Source organism: Sus scrofa, chromosome 7, assembly GCF_054392235.1.
Source record: "Sus scrofa isolate SSC_HxYL_T2T_F1_AM1 chromosome 7, Sscrofa_HxYL_maternal_Yorkshire_Landrace_v2.0, whole genome shotgun sequence".
Lineage (NCBI taxonomy): Eukaryota > Metazoa > Chordata > Mammalia > Artiodactyla > Suidae > Sus > Sus scrofa.
The window spans coordinates 76145286-76162819 of record NC_139389.1 but is presented as its reverse complement, the minus strand read 5'-3'; the positions used below and the strand labels follow the sequence as shown (position 1 = coordinate 76162819).

General features: G+C 35.7%; 1 protein-coding gene across 12 annotated transcripts in view; it reads left to right on the top strand.

Moving 5' to 3' along the window:
• ARHGAP5 (Rho GTPase activating protein 5) overlaps positions 1–17534 on the top strand; it is a 137317-nt gene that overhangs the window by 49533 nt on the left and 70250 nt on the right. For all 12 annotated transcript variants that reach the window (XR_014810661.1, XR_014810660.1, XR_014810659.1 and 9 more), the window contains exon 2: positions 1721–5608. Coding sequence is in view for 9 of the 12 variants with exons in the window: in XM_084968995.1 (XP_084825121.1) it covers positions 1889–5608 (3720 nt within the window). In the remaining 3 variants the exon portion in view is untranslated. The remainder of the gene's footprint in view (positions 1–1720; positions 5609–17534) is intronic.

Sequence of the window (17534 nt, the reverse complement as noted above, 5' to 3'; positions counted from 1 at the left end):
AAATAGGTGAGTTCCCGTGGTGGCGCAGTGTTTAACGAATCCGACTAGGAACCATGAGGTTGCGGGTTCAATCCCTGGCCTTGCTCAGTGGGTTAAGGATCCAGCGTTGCCATGAGCTGTGGTGTAGGTTGCAGACGAGGCTCGGATCCTGTGTTGCTGTGGCTCTGGTGTAGGCCGGTGGCTACAGCTATGATTAGACCCCTAGCCTGGGAACCTCCATATGCCACGGGAGCGGCCCAAGAAATGGCAAAAAAGACAAAATAAAAAAAAGAAATAAGTAAATAGGTGTAGTTTTGAGGGTAGTGGAAATGCTGTTTATATGGGGCAGGTAGTGGGTTGTTTTTTTTTTTAAACTTATTTTTTTCTAATAGTCTTTATATTCTTTTATTTTTGTCTGGATTGAAGATAATTTTCACATATTTTGATGTACATGATTGGATATTTTCCTTGTGAGATTTTTATGTGGTAGAAATGATGAATTGCTTTTAATTCAACCTCAAAAGAATGTGAGGAATCCCTAAATAAAACCTTTATAAGTCTGATTCATTGCTTCCACACAAATAATCTAAATTAAATTATTTGCGGTTCTTAAAGGTTGATGTTGCTGGTGTATCAAATAATTCTAAAAGATTGTCTCAAACATGTAATCTTAAAATTCTTCAGCTTTTATATCTCTTGAGCCTAATAAGAAATTGGGGCCTAGATTTTTTTTTTAAAGATCTCATTCATAGTGTGTTTGTTTATTTATTTATTTTGCTTTTTAGGGCTGCACCTTTGGCATATGGAAGTTCCCAGGCTAGGGGACGATTCAGAGCTGCAGCTGCTGGCTTACACCACAGCCACAGCAACAGCAACAGCAACACAGGATCCAAGCCACATCTGCGACCCGCACCGCAGCTCACAGCAGTGCCAGATCCCTGACCCACTAAGTGAGGCCAGGGATTGAACCCGAGTCCTCATGGATACTAGTTGGATTTGTTTCCACTGTACCACAGTGGGAACTCACATAGTGTTTTTAAAAATTGACTTCCAGATATGAAATTGAAATTTAGCCTTTACTTTAGATAGTTTGGGAAGCCATTGATCTAGTTAAATACCATCATTATTTTTCTTAACTGTTCATTTATTTCTGTTTCCTTATTTAAGTATATGGATATCTTTAATTGGTTTTGGTTGTAAAATTTGATAGATTTCACAGGAGTGTGTTGAAACTTATTGAAGATTTTTTTAAATTCTAAAATTTTGCTAAATTCATATGAAATTATGGTTTAGGAAACAAATTTTGAGGAACCATGTGATAGAAAGCAGATGGGTTTTTAAAATTGAAAGGGAGTTGTTAAGGCAACTATTATGTTTTAGTTATCATCAAAAATAGCCTCTAGTCAGAGAAGGCAGGAAAATTGAGGGAGGGGAAAGGACTAGTTTCCTCAAACTCATAGGAAGGAATAGAAACAAAATGCACATTTGGTTAATAGGGGTTTATTGTAAAGTTTGTGATATCACATTAAAATTTGTATTTAGTTGTTTTAATTGTTGGATTTGCCTTAAATTTTGAGGTCATCTTTCATTTGTAACAGTAAATCATCAACTGTCTTTGGTGATTTCTTAAAATACATGTAGCATTGTTAACTTGCCTGATGCTTTGTTATGAACATTTTTAATATGTACATAATTCAACATGAGTTCAGGATTAAGATGTCTCCTTTTTTCCTCTTTCTAGGAAGATGATCCATACAATCTTGAAGACCTTTCTGCACAGAAATGAGGGAAATACAAAGAACCAAATACAGTTCTGAAATTTGGGATCTGTATTTTGAGATTATTTTATTTTCAGAATGAGAAGTATATCTGGTTATCTTTATGAATATAGAGACATGACAAGAGAGTTATGATGGCAAAAAACAAAGAGCCTCGCCCCCCATCCTATACTATCAGTGTAGTTGGACTCTCTGGGACTGAAAAAGACAAAGGTAACTGTGGAGTTGGAAAGTCTTGTTTGTGCAATAGATTTGTACGCTCAAAAGCAGATGAATATTATCCAGAGCATACTTCTGTGCTTAGCACCATTGACTTTGGAGGACGAGTAGTAAACAATGATCATTTTCTGTATTGGGGTGACATAACACAAAGTGGTGAAGATGGAGTAGAATGCAGAATTCATGTCATTGAACAGACTGAGTTCATTGATGACCAGACTTTCTTGCCTCATCGGAGTACGAATTTGCAACCATATATAAAACGTGCAGCTGCTTCTAAGTTGCAGTCAGCAGAAAAGCTAATGTATATTTGCACTGATCAGCTAGGCTTGGAGCAAGACTTTGAACAGAAGCAAATGCCTGAAGGGAAGCTCAGTGTAGATGGATTTTTATTGTGCATTGACGTAAGTCAGGGATGCAATAGGAAGTTTGATGATCAACTTAAATTTGTGAATAACCTTTTTGTCCAACTATCAAAATCGAAAAAACCTGTAATAATAGCAGCAACTAAATGTGATGAATGTGTGGATCATTATCTGAGAGAAGTTCAGGCATTTGCTTCAAACAAAAAGAACCTTCTTGTAGTGGAAACATCAGCAAGATTTAATGTCAACATTGAGACATGTTTTGCTGCACTGGTACAAATGTTGGATAAGACTCGTGGCAAGCCTAAAATTATTCCCTATCTGGATGCTTATAAAACACAGAGACAACTTGTTGTCACAGCAACAGATAAGTTTGAAAAACTTGTGCAAACTGTGAGAGATTATCATGCAACTTGGAAAACTGTTAGTAACAAATTAAAAAATCATCCTGATTATGAAGAATACATCAACTTAGAGGGAACAAGAAAGGCCAGAAATACATTCTCAAAACATATAGAACAACTTAAACAGGAACATATAAGAAAAAGGAGAGAAGAATATATAAATACTTTACCAAGAGCTTTTAACACTCTTTTGCCAAATCTAGAAGAAATTGAACATTTGAATTGGTCAGAAGCTTTGAAATTAATGGAAAAGAGATCGGATTTTCAGTTATGTTTTGTGGTGCTAGAAAAAACACCCTGGGATGAAACTGACCATATAGACAAAATTAATGATAGACGGATCCCGTTTGACCTCCTGAGCACTTTAGAAGCTGAAAAAGTCTATCAGAACCATGTACAACATCTAATATCAGAGAAGAGGAGGGTAGAAATGAAGGAAAAATTCAAGAAGACTTTGGAAAAAATTCAGTTCATTTCACCTGGGCAACCCTGGGAAGAAGTTATGTGCTTTGTTATGGAGGATGAAGCCTTCAAGTATATCACTGAGACTGACAGTAAAGAGGTGTATGGTAGGCATCAGCGAGAAATAGTTGAAAAAGCCAAAGAAGAGTTTCAGGAAATGCTTTTTGAGCATTCTGAACTTTTTTATGATTTAGATCTTAATGCAACACCTAGTTCAGATAAAATGAGTGAAATTCATACAGTTTTGAGTGAAGAACCTAGATATAAAGCTTTACAGAAACTTGCACCTGATAGGGAATCTCTTCTACTTAAACATATAGGATTTGTTTATCATCCTACTAAAGAAACATGTCTTAGTGGCCAAAACTGCACAGACATTAAAGTGGAACAGTTACTCACTAGTAGTCTTTTACAGGTGGATCATGGCCGCTTACGTTTGTATCATGATAGTACCAATATAGATAAAGTTAACCTTTTCATTTTAGGGAAGGATGGCCTTGCCCAAGAACTAGCAAATGAAATAAGGACACAATCCACTGATGATGAGTATACCTTAGATGGAAAAATTTATGAACTAGATCTTCGGCCAGTTGATGCCAAGTCGCCTTACTTTTTAAGTCAGTTGTGGACTGCTGCCTTTAAACCACATGGGTGCTTCTGTGTATTTAATTCCATTGAGTCACTGAATTTTATTGGGGAATTTATTGGAAAAATAAGAACTGAAGCTTCTCAGATCAGAAAAGATAAGTATATGGCTAACCTTCCATTTACATTAATTCTTGCTAATCAGAGAGATTCTATTAGCAAGAATCTACCAATTCTCAGGCACCAAGGGCAACAGTTGGCAAACAAGTTACAGTGTCCTTTTGTAGATGTACCTGCTGGTACATATCCTCGTAAATTTAATGAAACCCAAATAAAGCAAGCTCTAAGAGGAGTATTAGAATCAGTTAAACATAATTTAGATGTGGTGAGCCCAGTTCCCACCAATAAGGATGTATCAGAAGCTGACTTGAGAATTGTCATGTGTGCCATGTGTGGTGATCCATTTAGTGTGGATCTTATTCTTTCACCCTTCCTCGATTCTCATTCTTGTAGTGCTGCTCAAGCTGGACAGAATAATTCTCTAATGCTTGATAAAATCATTGGTGAAAAAAGGAGACGAATACAGATCACAATATTATCATATCATTCCTCAATTGGAGTGAGGAAAGATGAACTTGTTCATGGGTATATATTAGTTTATTCTGCCAAACGAAAAGCATCAATGGGAATGCTTCGAGCATTTCTTTCAGAAGTTCAGGACACTATTCCTGTACAACTGGTGGCAGTTACTGACAGCCAAGCTGACTTTTTTGAAAATGAGGCCATCAAGGAGTTAATGACTGAAGGAGAACACATCGCAACTGAGATCACTGCTAAATTTACAGCACTGTATTCTTTATCTCAGTATCATCGGCAAACTGAGGTCTTTACGCTGTTTTTCAGTGATGTTCTTGAGAAAAAAAATATGATAGAAAATTCCTATTTATCTGATAATACAAGGGAATCAACCCATCAAAGTGAGGATGTTTTCCTACCATCTCCCAGAGACTGTTTTCCCTATAACAACTACCCTGATTCAGATGATGATACAGAAGCACCACCTCCTTATAGTCCAATTGGGGATGATGTGCAGTTGCTTCCAACACCTAGTGACCGTTCCAGATACAGATTAGATTTGGAAGGAAATGAATATCCTATTCACAGCACCCCAAACTGTCATGACCATGAACGCAACCATAAAGTGCCTCCACCTATTAAACCTAAACCAGTTGTACCTAAGACAAACGTGAAAAAATTGGATCCAAACCTTTTAAAAACAATTGAAGCTGGTATTGGTAAAAATCCAAGAAAACAGACTTCTCGGGTGCCTTTGGCACATCCTGAAGATATGGATCCTTCAGATAACTATTCGGAACCCATTGACACAATTTTCAAACAGAAGGGCTATTCTGATGAGATATATGTTGTTCCAGATGATAGCCAGAATCGCATTATTAAAATTCGAAACTCATTTGTAAATAACACCCAAGGAGATGAAGAAAATGGATTTTCTGATAGAACCTCAAAAAGTCATGGGGAACGGAGGCCTTCAAAATACAAGTATAAATCTAAGACCCTGTTTAGTAAAGCCAAGTCATACTACAGAAGAACACATTCAGATGCAAGTGATGATGAGGCTTTCCCCACTTCTAAAACAAAGAGAAAAGGAAGACATCGTGGAAGCGAAGAAGATCCGCTTCTTTCTCCTGTTGAAACTTGGAAAGGTGGTATTGATAATCCTGCAATCACTTCAGACCAGGAGTTAGATGATAAGAAATTGAAGAAGAAAACCCACAAAGTAAAAGAAGATAAAAAGGTAAGTTTAATTTATGGTTAGTAACATTTTGTAAAGATGTTTGCTTTTGACTTTAAAAATATTTTTTTGAAGATAATGGATTTGACATCAGTGAGAACTTAGGCTTCTTTATGTCATTCAGTAAATATAATTAACAGCTTTTAAAATTTTTCTGAATATTTTGTGAGGGCAGATTAATTTTTGTCAGCTGTTTTATTACATTTTGTTTACTTGTGTTTTATCTTATTTGGAGTAGAAGTTTGACTTCATATTCTTCAGCATAAAAGTTCTAGGTGAATACATGTCTTCTCTAAACAGAAACTCAGATATAGAGTGATTTCGTTTTTTGTTTGTCTAAGCATCTCTCTTCCCTTCTGACTTAGCAGTTTCTCAGTATTAATTTGATATATGAGCATACTTTGTTTTATTGCACTTTGCTTTATTGTACTTCTCAGATTCTACCTTTTTTTTTTAAAAACAAATTGAACAAGCAAGTCTTCACCAGCACCATTTTTCCAATAGCGTTTGCTTACTTCTTGTCTCTGTGTTACGTTTTGGCAACTCTTGCAGTATTCCCAACATTTTAATTATTGCTATGTTTGTTACGGTGATCAGTGATTTTTGATGTTACTATTGCAAAAGGATTAAATGATGGTTAGCATATTTTAGCGATAAATATTTTTAAATTAAGGGGCATACATTTTTTTTTAACAACGCTTTTGCATACTTTAATAGACTGTTGTTTAGTGTACATAACATTTATATGTACTAGGAAACCACAAAATTTATGTGATTGACTTAATCTTGATAATTTGCTTTGTTGTGGTGGTCTGGGACTGGACCCTCAGTATCTCCAAGATATGCCTGTATAACATTGATTTAAATTTTAGATTCATATGCTATAATATCTGGAGTCACTTAAATGTTTGGACCTCTGATCTTAAAAAGATAAAACAGGTTACAGTGTAGTTTCATAGGTGTTTTGTGCTGCAGTTATATTTTAGGGCTTTTTATTTGTGTATGAACAGTGAAATGCCTTGGGTCTATCCAAGGGTAATCATTTATTTAATAGTTTTTCGTGGTATTTGTCCTTTAAGCATTATAGGAAGGCTGGAGCATTTAAATGCAGCTTAGCCCAAAAATTATTTTCATAATGTAAGTTGGACTTAATAAGTTGTCTTCTGTGTCAGTTCTGTAGGCATTCACTAAAAACCTGGTAAATGCTTAAGTCTGTACAAAAAGCTGTCGAAGGATATAAAAAATGGAATATGTGCATCCTTTAGAAAGCTTAAATGTTAGTTTGAAAGACAGTACCCTCTGATTGGTCAGGGTTAGAAAAGTCCTACTGGAGCAATTTAAGGAAGCAAAGTGTAATAATAGTTAAGAGCACCTGGTTTAGAGCCGGATTGCTAGGATTTGAATCAGTTTACTAGCTCTGTAGCTATGTAACTTCCTCGTACCCCCTTCTAGGAAATTGAATATAATCATACTTCCCAGGGCTGCTATAGGAAATAAGTTCATATTATTTAGATGTAAGTACTCGGCATGTGGTAAATCGGTTAAATAAAAAAGTATCTACACTATTTTGTGATAGTATTGTTCAAATATAAAGGGAATACAAGATGAGAGATCACCATAGGGTTAGTTTCCCAAAATTTCATGAAAAAGGTAAATCATCAGTTTTGAGTATTTTGATTGGATTCGAGGAAGGAAGACAGCTATTTTAGGTGGAGAAAGTCATTTGTACAAAGGCATTGAATTGTGACTAAACAAGTTAGATATGTTAGGAAACTGTCCCAGTTCAGGATATCTTGAAATATTACTGTATTTATAAAGAGGCTACTAAAACGAAGAGCTAGTTTAAATCCAAAGGTAGAGCCTAAGCATAAGGAAATTGTGTTGGACTTCAGATTCCAAGTAGGGAGGAGACTGGCATTAGGTAGTCTAGCTAGCAGGCTGATATTTGAGGTTTTAAAAAAATTTTCTTAATTAAAAAATAGTTGATTTACAGTGTTGTGCCAGTTTCTGCTGTCAGCAAAGTGATGCAGTTGTGTGTGTGTGTGTGTATTTTTTTTTTTTTTTTATTCTTTTCCATCATGGTCTATCCCAGCAGATTGGATATAGTTCCAGTGCTGCACAGTAGGACTTTGTTTATCCATTCTAAATGTAATAGTTTGCATTTACTAACCCCAAACTCCCAGTCCATTGCACTCCCCTTCCCCCTTGGCAACCACAAGTCTATTCTCTGTGGCTGTGAGTCTGTTTCTGATTTGCACCATATTCATTTGTACCATATTTTAGATTCCACATATAAATGATATCATATGGTACTTGTCTTTCTCTTTCTGACTTACTTCACTTGGTATGATAATCTCTGATTGCATCCATGTTGCTGTGAATGGCATTATTTTGTTCCCTTTTATGGCTTAGTAGTATTCCACTGCATATATATACCACATGTTCTTTTTTTAAGATTGGGAAATTCTAGAATTTTGATTTTGAAAAAGTACAGACTAGAAGGCATAGCCTGTATAGATAAAGGGAAATGTTGCATAATTTTAAAATGTAGTCTTTGAATTTTTTCTGTATCTGAATCAAAGTGAAAATTCAAGATTGGACTTATAATCTAGATCAGCAATTTCAAACTGTGGTGCAGGAAAAAAAATCTTGCTTTTTTAAATTTTATAATGATTTTTATTGTTTCCATTATAGCTGGTTTACAGTGTTCTGTCAATTTTCTACTGTACAGCAAGATGAGCCAGTCACACACATATGTATACATTCTTTTTTCTCACATTATCATGCTCTATCATAAGTGACTAGATATAGTTCCCAGTGCTATAAAGCAGGATCTCATTGCTTATCCATTCCAAAGGCAATAGTTTGCATCTATTAACCCCAAATTCCCCATCCATCCCACTCCCTCCCTGTCTCCTTTAGCAACCACAAGTCTGTTGTCCATGTCCATGATTTTCTTTTCTGTGGAAAGGTTCATTTGTGCCATATATTAGATTCTAGACATAAGTGATACCATATGGTATTTGTCTTTCTCTTTCTCACTTATTCACTTGGTATGAAAGTCTCTAGTTCCATCCATATTGCTGCAGATGGCATTATTTTTTGTTCTTTTTTATGGCCAAGTAGTATTCCATTGTTTATATATACCACATCTTCCTAATCCAATCTGATACTCTTGCCTCTTTTGTCAAAGATTAATTGACCATAGATGTCTGGATTTATTTCTGGGTTCTCTATTCTGTTCCATTGGTCTGTATGTCTGTTTTGGTACCAGTACCACACTGTCTTGATTCCTGTAGCTTTGTATGTATCACATCTTCTTAATCTAGGTCATCTGTTGATGGACATTTAGGTTATTTCCATGTCTTGGCTATCTTGAATGGTGCTGCAGTGAACATTGGGGTACATATATATTTTTTGAATTAGAGTTTTGCCTGGATATATGCCCAGGAGTGGGATTGCTGGATCATGTGGTAATTCTATTTTTAGTTTTCTGAGGAACCTTCATACTGCTTTCCATAATGGTTGTACTAGCTTATATTCCCACCAACAGTGGAGGGTTCCCTTCTCTTCACACTCTCACCAGAATTTGTTATTTGTAAACTTATTAATGATGGCCTTTCTGACTGGTGTGAGGTGGTAGCTCATTGTAGTTTTGATTTCATTTTGCTAGTAATTAGTGATGTTGTGCATCTTTTCATGTGCCTACTAGTCATCCGTATGTCTTCTTTGGAGAAATACCTATTTCTATGTCTTCTTTGGAGATATGTCTATTTGGATCTTCTGCCCATTTTTTCGATTGGGTTGTTTATTTTTTTGTTGAGTTGTATAAGTTATGTATTTTGGAGATTAAGCCCTTCTCTGTTGCATCATTTGCAAATATTTTCTCCCATTCTGTAGGCTGTCACATTCAGTTATAAATTGATAAGAGGTATGGAGACCAAATGAGAAATCAGCAAAGCTAAAAGATTATTATTTTAGAAGACTAGAAAAATAGACAAAACAAACATCTGGCAAGATTGATCAGATAAAAAGACAAGGTGTAAATAAACACTGAGAATGAGAAAGGGAATATAATTAAGATAGATCAGATTAATAAGATAATAACAATTTTATGTCAACAAATTTGAAAGTTAAAAGAGTTAAACTCCTAGAAAAATATAATTTACCTAGACAAGAAAGCTAAGAATAATTCTGTAGCTATTAAATAAATTATAAAGTAGTAGTTACATCTTGCCACAAAAATACCAGGCCTAAATAATTTTATAGGAGACTTTTTAAGGAACAGATCAATCCAGTGTTCTAAAATCCAGAAAATAAAAAGAATCGGAGAATACATTCCTTAATTCATTATTTGAAGTCATCTAGTCTTAATTTCAGAACCAGTCAAGGATAATATAAGAAAGAAAAATTATAATCTTATTTTGCTTATGAGTATATATGCAGAAATGCTAAATAGAATACAGATCCAGAGACCCTTGACTGCAATTTTGAAATCCAGTAACCTCTGAAAACCAAAAGTTTTTTTTTTAGAACTTGGCAGCATAATTCAATTTACCTTGTTCTTAGTAGCAAGACCTGATTTGAACTGATATTTAAGGCTGCTGTTTGTCTTGTTTTCACTGTTTGTCTTAGAGTGAATATCCGTATAAGTCATTGCAAGTATGTTAGTGTACTTGAGTGCAGATTACTGACCCACAGTTTGTTGGGGTTACTTAATAGACTTTTTTTTTTTTTTGTGCTATACAGTATGGGTAATTGACTGAAATTTTTGTTAAACGGGAAAATCAAATTTTATTTTGCATATACAGGAATCTCACATACATGAGAGGTTCAAAGACAGAAAGGTAAAATGAAGTATATAGATAGCTCTTAGGGACAAGAGGGTAATTCACAGGACAGTAAGAAGAAGAACACGTGTTGGGTAATTAGATATTGGTCCTTCTTAGATAAGTTAGCTCTGATAATAACTTTTTGTCTGGGAAAAATTCCCTGTTTAAATTCTAGTGAGGGCCCATAGTTTCTCTTGACCTCCAAGGGACTCAGATGCCTTTGCTCAAAAAAATCCACCAGCCTAAGTGGCTCATCTTGGGGACAGAGGCCTGTTCTGAACCCATGCAGTCTATTGAACTTGTATCCTCTAACCCTGTCTATTAAGGCTTATTAGAATTTTCTTTATGGACATTAATATCTAGTATGAAAAAATCACAGCTTTGCATTTTTCTTTTATAATATTTTTCTTTTTATTTTATTTTTTTTTATTACATCTGTAGTTGCACAATGATCATTTGAAATGTATCTTAAGAGTTTTACATAAGGGATTATAGATATATAATAGCAAAAAAGAAAGATAAAACTATATAAAAAGCACTTGATAAAATTTAACAAATCATGAGAAAGCTACTAAATTATGAAGATGAGAACTTACTTGGAAAAAGATATCTATAAATATGCAAATAATTAAAATCTATAATAGACCTTATCCTAATTAGGGAAATGAATTCTTTCTTTTTTCTTTTTTTTTTTTTTCAGGATTACACTTGCTGCATATGCAGTTTCCCAGACTAGGGGTCAAATTGGAGCTGTAGCTGCTGGCCACAGCAAGGCAGGATCCGAGCCGTATCTGCCACCTACACCACAGCTCATGGCAACACCAGATCCTTAACCCACTGAGTGAAGCCGGGGATTTTTCCCACATCTTCATGATTACTAGTCAGGCTCATTACTGCAGAACCACAATGGGAGCTCCTCAATTCCCTTTTCACCCAAGAACAAGACAAGATGTATACACCATCACTACTTCCAGTCAATATTATATAGAGATTCTAGTTAAAGCAATAAGAAGGAAAAAAATTAAAGCATGGGTATTGGAAAGGAGAAAACAAAATTGTCATTATTGGTTGATGATATGATTGTGTATGTAAAAGCCAAAAAGGAGCTGGAGGGTAAATGGTTAGTATTAATAAAAGAGCAAAGTAGCTCCATGTTAGATCAATAATCAAGTCATTTGCATCTCTATATATCACCAATAAACAACTAGAAAAAACAATCAGAGAAGACATTTATAAAAGCATGGCAGATTATCAGGTGCCTTAGAGTAATTATAACATCATGTGCAAAGCTCTGTGTGAACAAGTATAAAATTTTAACCTTAAGACATTAAAGAAGACCTAAATATGGGGAGCTGTTGCCTTCCTATCTATGAATATATATTATCATAAAGAAGTTATTGCTCTTCAGACACATCTCTAGATTCAGTGGGGTTTCATTCAAAGTGTCAGAGGTTTTCAAAAAATTTCACATTCATTCTGATACAAATGTGGAAGAATAAAGAGTAAATCCAAATATACAGCCAGGACACTTCTGAAGAAGAAGGCAGAGGTGGAGTGGTGATGATGTATACTCTTATTCTATCAGCTAATGTAGTATTGGCCCAGAGACATGGACCTTGATCAATACAGTCGAAGAGAAAACTCCCAAACACACAAGCTCTGACTTCGAGCTGTTCTTCCAAGCCACATGAAAGTATTGAACACTTGAAATGTGGCTAATCTGAATTGGGATATGTTGGTCTAAGAGTGAGTAAAGACTTCCCCAAAACTTGTCATTTTGTCAGATCGCGAGTAGGTCTTAACTAGGAGAGTGGTTGGATGGATGGAAGAATATTTCATGCTGAATGAATAGGATGTGCATGTGGTAAGAAGGAACATGGTATGTTCTTAAAGGATGTCACTGTGGCTAGTCATTGATCTGAGGCCAAGTGTTGACAAACTTTTGGTAAGAGCCAGATAATGAATATTTTAGACTATGAAGGTAATACAGCCTTTATTGTAACTTCTCAGATCTGTTGTAATGCAAAAGCAGCCATGGACAATACATAGATGAATGAGTATGGTTGTTTTCAAAACTAGGCAGCAGGCTGGATTGCTCCTCTAGACCATAGGTTGCTGACACCTGATCTACAAGAGAGAATAGTGTAGTAGAAACTTGAGAGTGGGGACTAGACTCAGATCTTTTTAGCACTGTTAGGAATTGTTATTTAGCCTAAGAGTAAATTAAAATTACAGTGGGAATGGATTTGAAATTACTTGGTTTTGTTGTGAAGTATGGGTTGTGTGATACAGAGACCAGTAGGCGTATTTCAGTAGTCTTAAGTGAATCATGTTTAAAGTTTTGAGTAGTTGGAATGGGGTGGGAGTATGTTGGCAGTGGGTAGAATGGGATGGATTTGAGAGAGACTTAATATTCATAAGATTTGATGATGTATTGCATGGGGAGGAGGGTGAATACGATGAATGAGATAAGAAAGATATCTTTTTGGTTTCTAGCTGTGCATCTTTATCAGTGATGACACTGTTCCTGACATAGAGCATTGGAAATTTGCCAGGTTTGGAGTTGGGAAATGGTTAAAACTTCTAGAGTTAAAGTAGAGATGTCAAATTGGCAGTTAGATATGGGTCCTCAGAGAAAACATCCAAGTTGGAGAGATATATTTAGAAGATAGTGAAGAGATGGGAATAGATGAAATAACCTAGGGAGTGAATACAGAGTGCCTAACACAGCCTTGGAGAACTGCCAGTGTTGAATGGCCAAGTAGCGAGATGGTCCTTAAAGGTAGGGAGGCAACGAAGCGGGGACTTAATGTTTCTTAGCTGATTCTCTCACTGTAAATTAGGAATTACAGTATTTCTCTTTGGAATTGTGGTAGAAATTGGAACAATCTGTTTCAAGTTTCTGACAAATACCAGTGCTCAATAAATGCTGTTATAGCATGCTTCAGGCCTGAAATATCCCAGTATTCTCCGGCTGCATTTCAGAATAGTCCTTTATCCCATTAGCAGGATTAATTTCCTCCTGAGCTCCTGAGTCTGCTTTTTTTTTTCTCTCTCTAAACCTCTTTTTTTTTTTTTAACCGTCATTCCTTGATTCCAACATGGGAACAAGCCACAGTCTAGGAATATTTTCTCAGATTCTAGGACACCTGGAAAAACAAAACTTTTGGCCATTACCAGCATCTAAGGAAAGCTCAGAGATCTGTTTCTCTTAAAAGTGGGCTTTAGTTGTTCCTTCTTACCAATCAGAAGACTTTATGTTTACTTGTCTTTTGTTCTATACCCCAAAATGAGTTTAGTGTTAGTTGTGAGAACAAAACCTCTAAGACATTTTTGATTTGCAACTGTCAGTGAGGATTATTTTCTTAAATCATAACCCATTATACACATAAGTATTTCTGTGTAAAGAAAATCTCACAAAACAATACTTAACTATAAGTTAATTTGATTTTCTAGTCTGTTACCATGAAAAAAAGAGGTATTGTTTGTGACCAACTGAACTGATTTCATAACCTGCAGGTGCTTGAAATATAGTGCTTAAGAATAAACTGAATGAGAGAATTTTAGTTGTATTGATAAAATTGCCAGTTTTTAACACATCTATTCAATGAACTGTTGTGTATCTTTATTTAAGCTAGTTTGTTTTTTCTTCAGTATCCTTTTCAGTGTTGTCAGCTTGATTTAGATAGTAACGAGTAAAATACTTGGTGAATCTTATGGTGCATTTAGAATAAGTTGATATTCTGATGATTTTTCATTTTTACATTTCTTTAAAAGTTGTTTTCCTCTCTTGTTTCTAGGTCATGAATCTTTTCATCCTCATTATATTAACACTTGCCAAGACCTAATGTATTCCCAAATGTTCTTTTCAGTCCATATTATTTTCTCTACATTTTTCCCCTTCTTACTAACCCCTTTATCAAATCATGTCTTAGAAGATTCTGCTTCTTTAGCTATCATACTAGGGTTTGGAACCTGTTTAGGGAAGAAGAATATGGTATGTTTTCTTTAAAAACTTGAGATAATTATATATGTATACTGAGTCACAAGATGTAAATTTAGTATTAGTAATAGTGAATTGATACCAAGGCATTAATATGGTAGATACTTTAGAGTATAGTAAATCTTATGTTTAGAATTATTTGACTTCTGACTTCTAGAACCTCATGGTCTTTGTTAAGTAAAATGCCCTTTTGAAAATACTGTCAGCCCAAGAGTGGTGACTAGAATTTACTCTAGATCTATAAATTGTCCATTCCAAATATAAATGTAATGAAATATGTGAAAATATGTCTAGGTTGAACTGCTGTTTGTCTATATCAGAATGTATAAGTTATAGGGTAAGTTTACTTTTTATTTTTAGTGTATGTCACTATATCTCTTGACAGTCATTTAATTGACCATCACTGTTCACATCTGAGAGAAATTAAGTTCTTAAAAGAGTTATGGCTAAATAAAGATAGGGTGCTTAAAAAGCTTACTCTAGAAAGATCAGATAGAGATAGAATAGTTTTGCACTTTGTTTAATAAGGTCATTTAACAAAGTCCTGAACTGCTTGACAGTTGCAGATTTTCTATTTTTTGCCTAATTTGGAGGGAATACCTTGGTTAGATTTCTTGCAGACACTTCCTTAGGTCAGAGAGTAAAGATTACTTTTGTAATGGAAATATGAGAAAATACTTTCCCAGACTCCTCAACCAACATGTTTTCCAATCTCATTGCCTTGAGTTGGGTCCTCTATTCATTCCTAATCAGTAAACTCTAACTAGGGGAATACAATTATGCAATTGAATGTAGGCCTGAACCTTTGGAGCTCTGGGTGAAGTTGGCTTCCCCCAGATTAGGATAATTTCGAAGGGATGAAAACCACAGTGTCTACTGCAGGCAAGATTTCTGTCTTGTTTATATTTCTTGTTTATATTACTATTCTCTTTCTTTCTTCTTTTTTCCTTTTTTTTTTTGGCCATGGTGTGCAGCAGCTTTATGTAGGATCTCACCAGAACAGGAATTGAACCCGGGCCACAGCAGTGAAAGCACCAAGTCCTAATCATTAGATTGCAAGGGAACTTTCAGCTTGGTTTTTTTTAATAGTAATAAGAGAACCAAGTGTGTGTGTTTTAATAATTATATTTATTTTGACTGAAGGAAACTGTCATTTTGTTCAACAGGCATCTTGCTGGATGCCTGCTGTGCCTGAACACTGTCCAAAAGCTAAGGGTGCAGGATTTGCTCATGGGCTCTGCTCTCAGAAATTCAGCCAAGTAAATTTGATTTTGTTTAAAATTAAACATTTTATATTTCATCAAGGTTAGTAAAACTTCTGGTTCTTTCATATCATTTCATTTGGAAAGCATTTAATGAGGTATATTTTGTAACTATTGCTGTTGCTTTCATACTGGCTAATGGCTAAATATAAGTATATTCAACCTGTGATTGATTAGTTCTAAGATTTTCTAAAAGTTCTCAGAAAGTTAAAAATTGGTTTCTTTAGTAACACTTCTGGTACTTGCGACATCAATTTATGGTCTAAGTGTGGATATATGAGTATTTCTGCCTATATTTTACTATTAGCTATTTCTTTGTTATGTGCTTTTGAGTATGATTTATTACTTTTCAAATTCAGAGTAAAATACAATGAGATGGTCAGTTTTTAAAATATATTTTGATTGATATATTCTAATAAGGCAATTTAAATAGTTGCATCTGTGGTATGCTTGTTTTCACTAATTTGAAAGCAAATGTAAAATGTCTTCAGTATGGCTTTCTATTCAAACTTTGTGTTTTTTCTTTACTTTCATAGCAGCATATTAGATGTTTAGCACAAATTATTGACGTTGCCCTTATTTCTGCAGTACATTCGTTATAATTGTTAAAATATATTTAGTTAATATATTAAGGAGATACTGAACTTGTATAACATAGACTATCATGTTCTTGCTCTAATTCTATATCAGTGGGAAGTTATAACTATTCCAAAACTTATAGGTGAGTTTATGGGGTTGTCAATTTTATGTGCTCCGAAATTTTATATGCTATGAATTGTCCCTTATCCCTTGAAGAGTTTTTTCTTTTTTTTTTTTTTTTTGTCCTTTTGCTATTTCTTGGGCCGCTCCCACGGCATATGGAGGTTCCCAGGCTAGGGGTCGAATCGGAGCTGTAGCCGCCAGCCTACACCAGAGCCACAGCAACTCGGGATCCGAGCCGCATCTGCAACCTACACCACAGCTCATGGCAGCACTGGATCGTTAACCCACTGAGCAAGGGCAGGGACTGAACCCGAAACCTCATGGTTCCTAGTCGGATTCGTTAACCACTGCGCCACGACGGGAACTCCTGAAGAGTCATTTCTACAACAGGTATAGTTTTATGACTTTTAGCTCTATAATGTCATCTCAGCTGATGTGTTGAAAGAGTCCTCAGTAGGACTTAATCCGACTCTTATTTATTTATTTATTTATTTTTGTCTTTTTGTCTTTTTGCCATTTCTTGGGCCGCTCCCACGGCATATGGAGTTTCCCAGGGTAGGGGTCGAATCGGAGCTGTAGCTGCTGGCCTACACCAGAGCCACAGCAGTGCGGGATCCGAGCCGCGTCTGCAACCTACACCACAGCTCACGGCAACGCCGGATCCTTAACCCACTGAGCAAGGCCAGAGATTGAACCCACAACCTCATGGTTCCTAGGCTAGGGGTCAAATCAGGGCTGCAGTTGCCAGCCTGCACCACAGCCACAGCAATGCAGGATCTGAGCCATGTCTGCTGTGACCTGCACCACAGCTCACAGCAACACCGAGTCCTTAACCCACTGATCAAGGCCCGGTATTGAAGCCTCATCCTCATGGATACTAATAAGGTTCCTTACTGCTGAGCCACAGTGTGAACTCCTGTATTGGCTTTTTTTTTTTTTTTTTTTAAGTTGAAGTCTCAGGCTTCCCAGACTGGATTTCTAAGTTCTTGTTTTTATTAGCCTAGAACAATGATTCTCACCAGGGTCAGTTATGCAGGGAGCATCTGTCAATGCCTGGAGACATTTTGGCTGTCACAACTGGGGTGGGGAGTTTTTATTGATATCTGTTGGGTAGAGGCTAGGGATGCTGC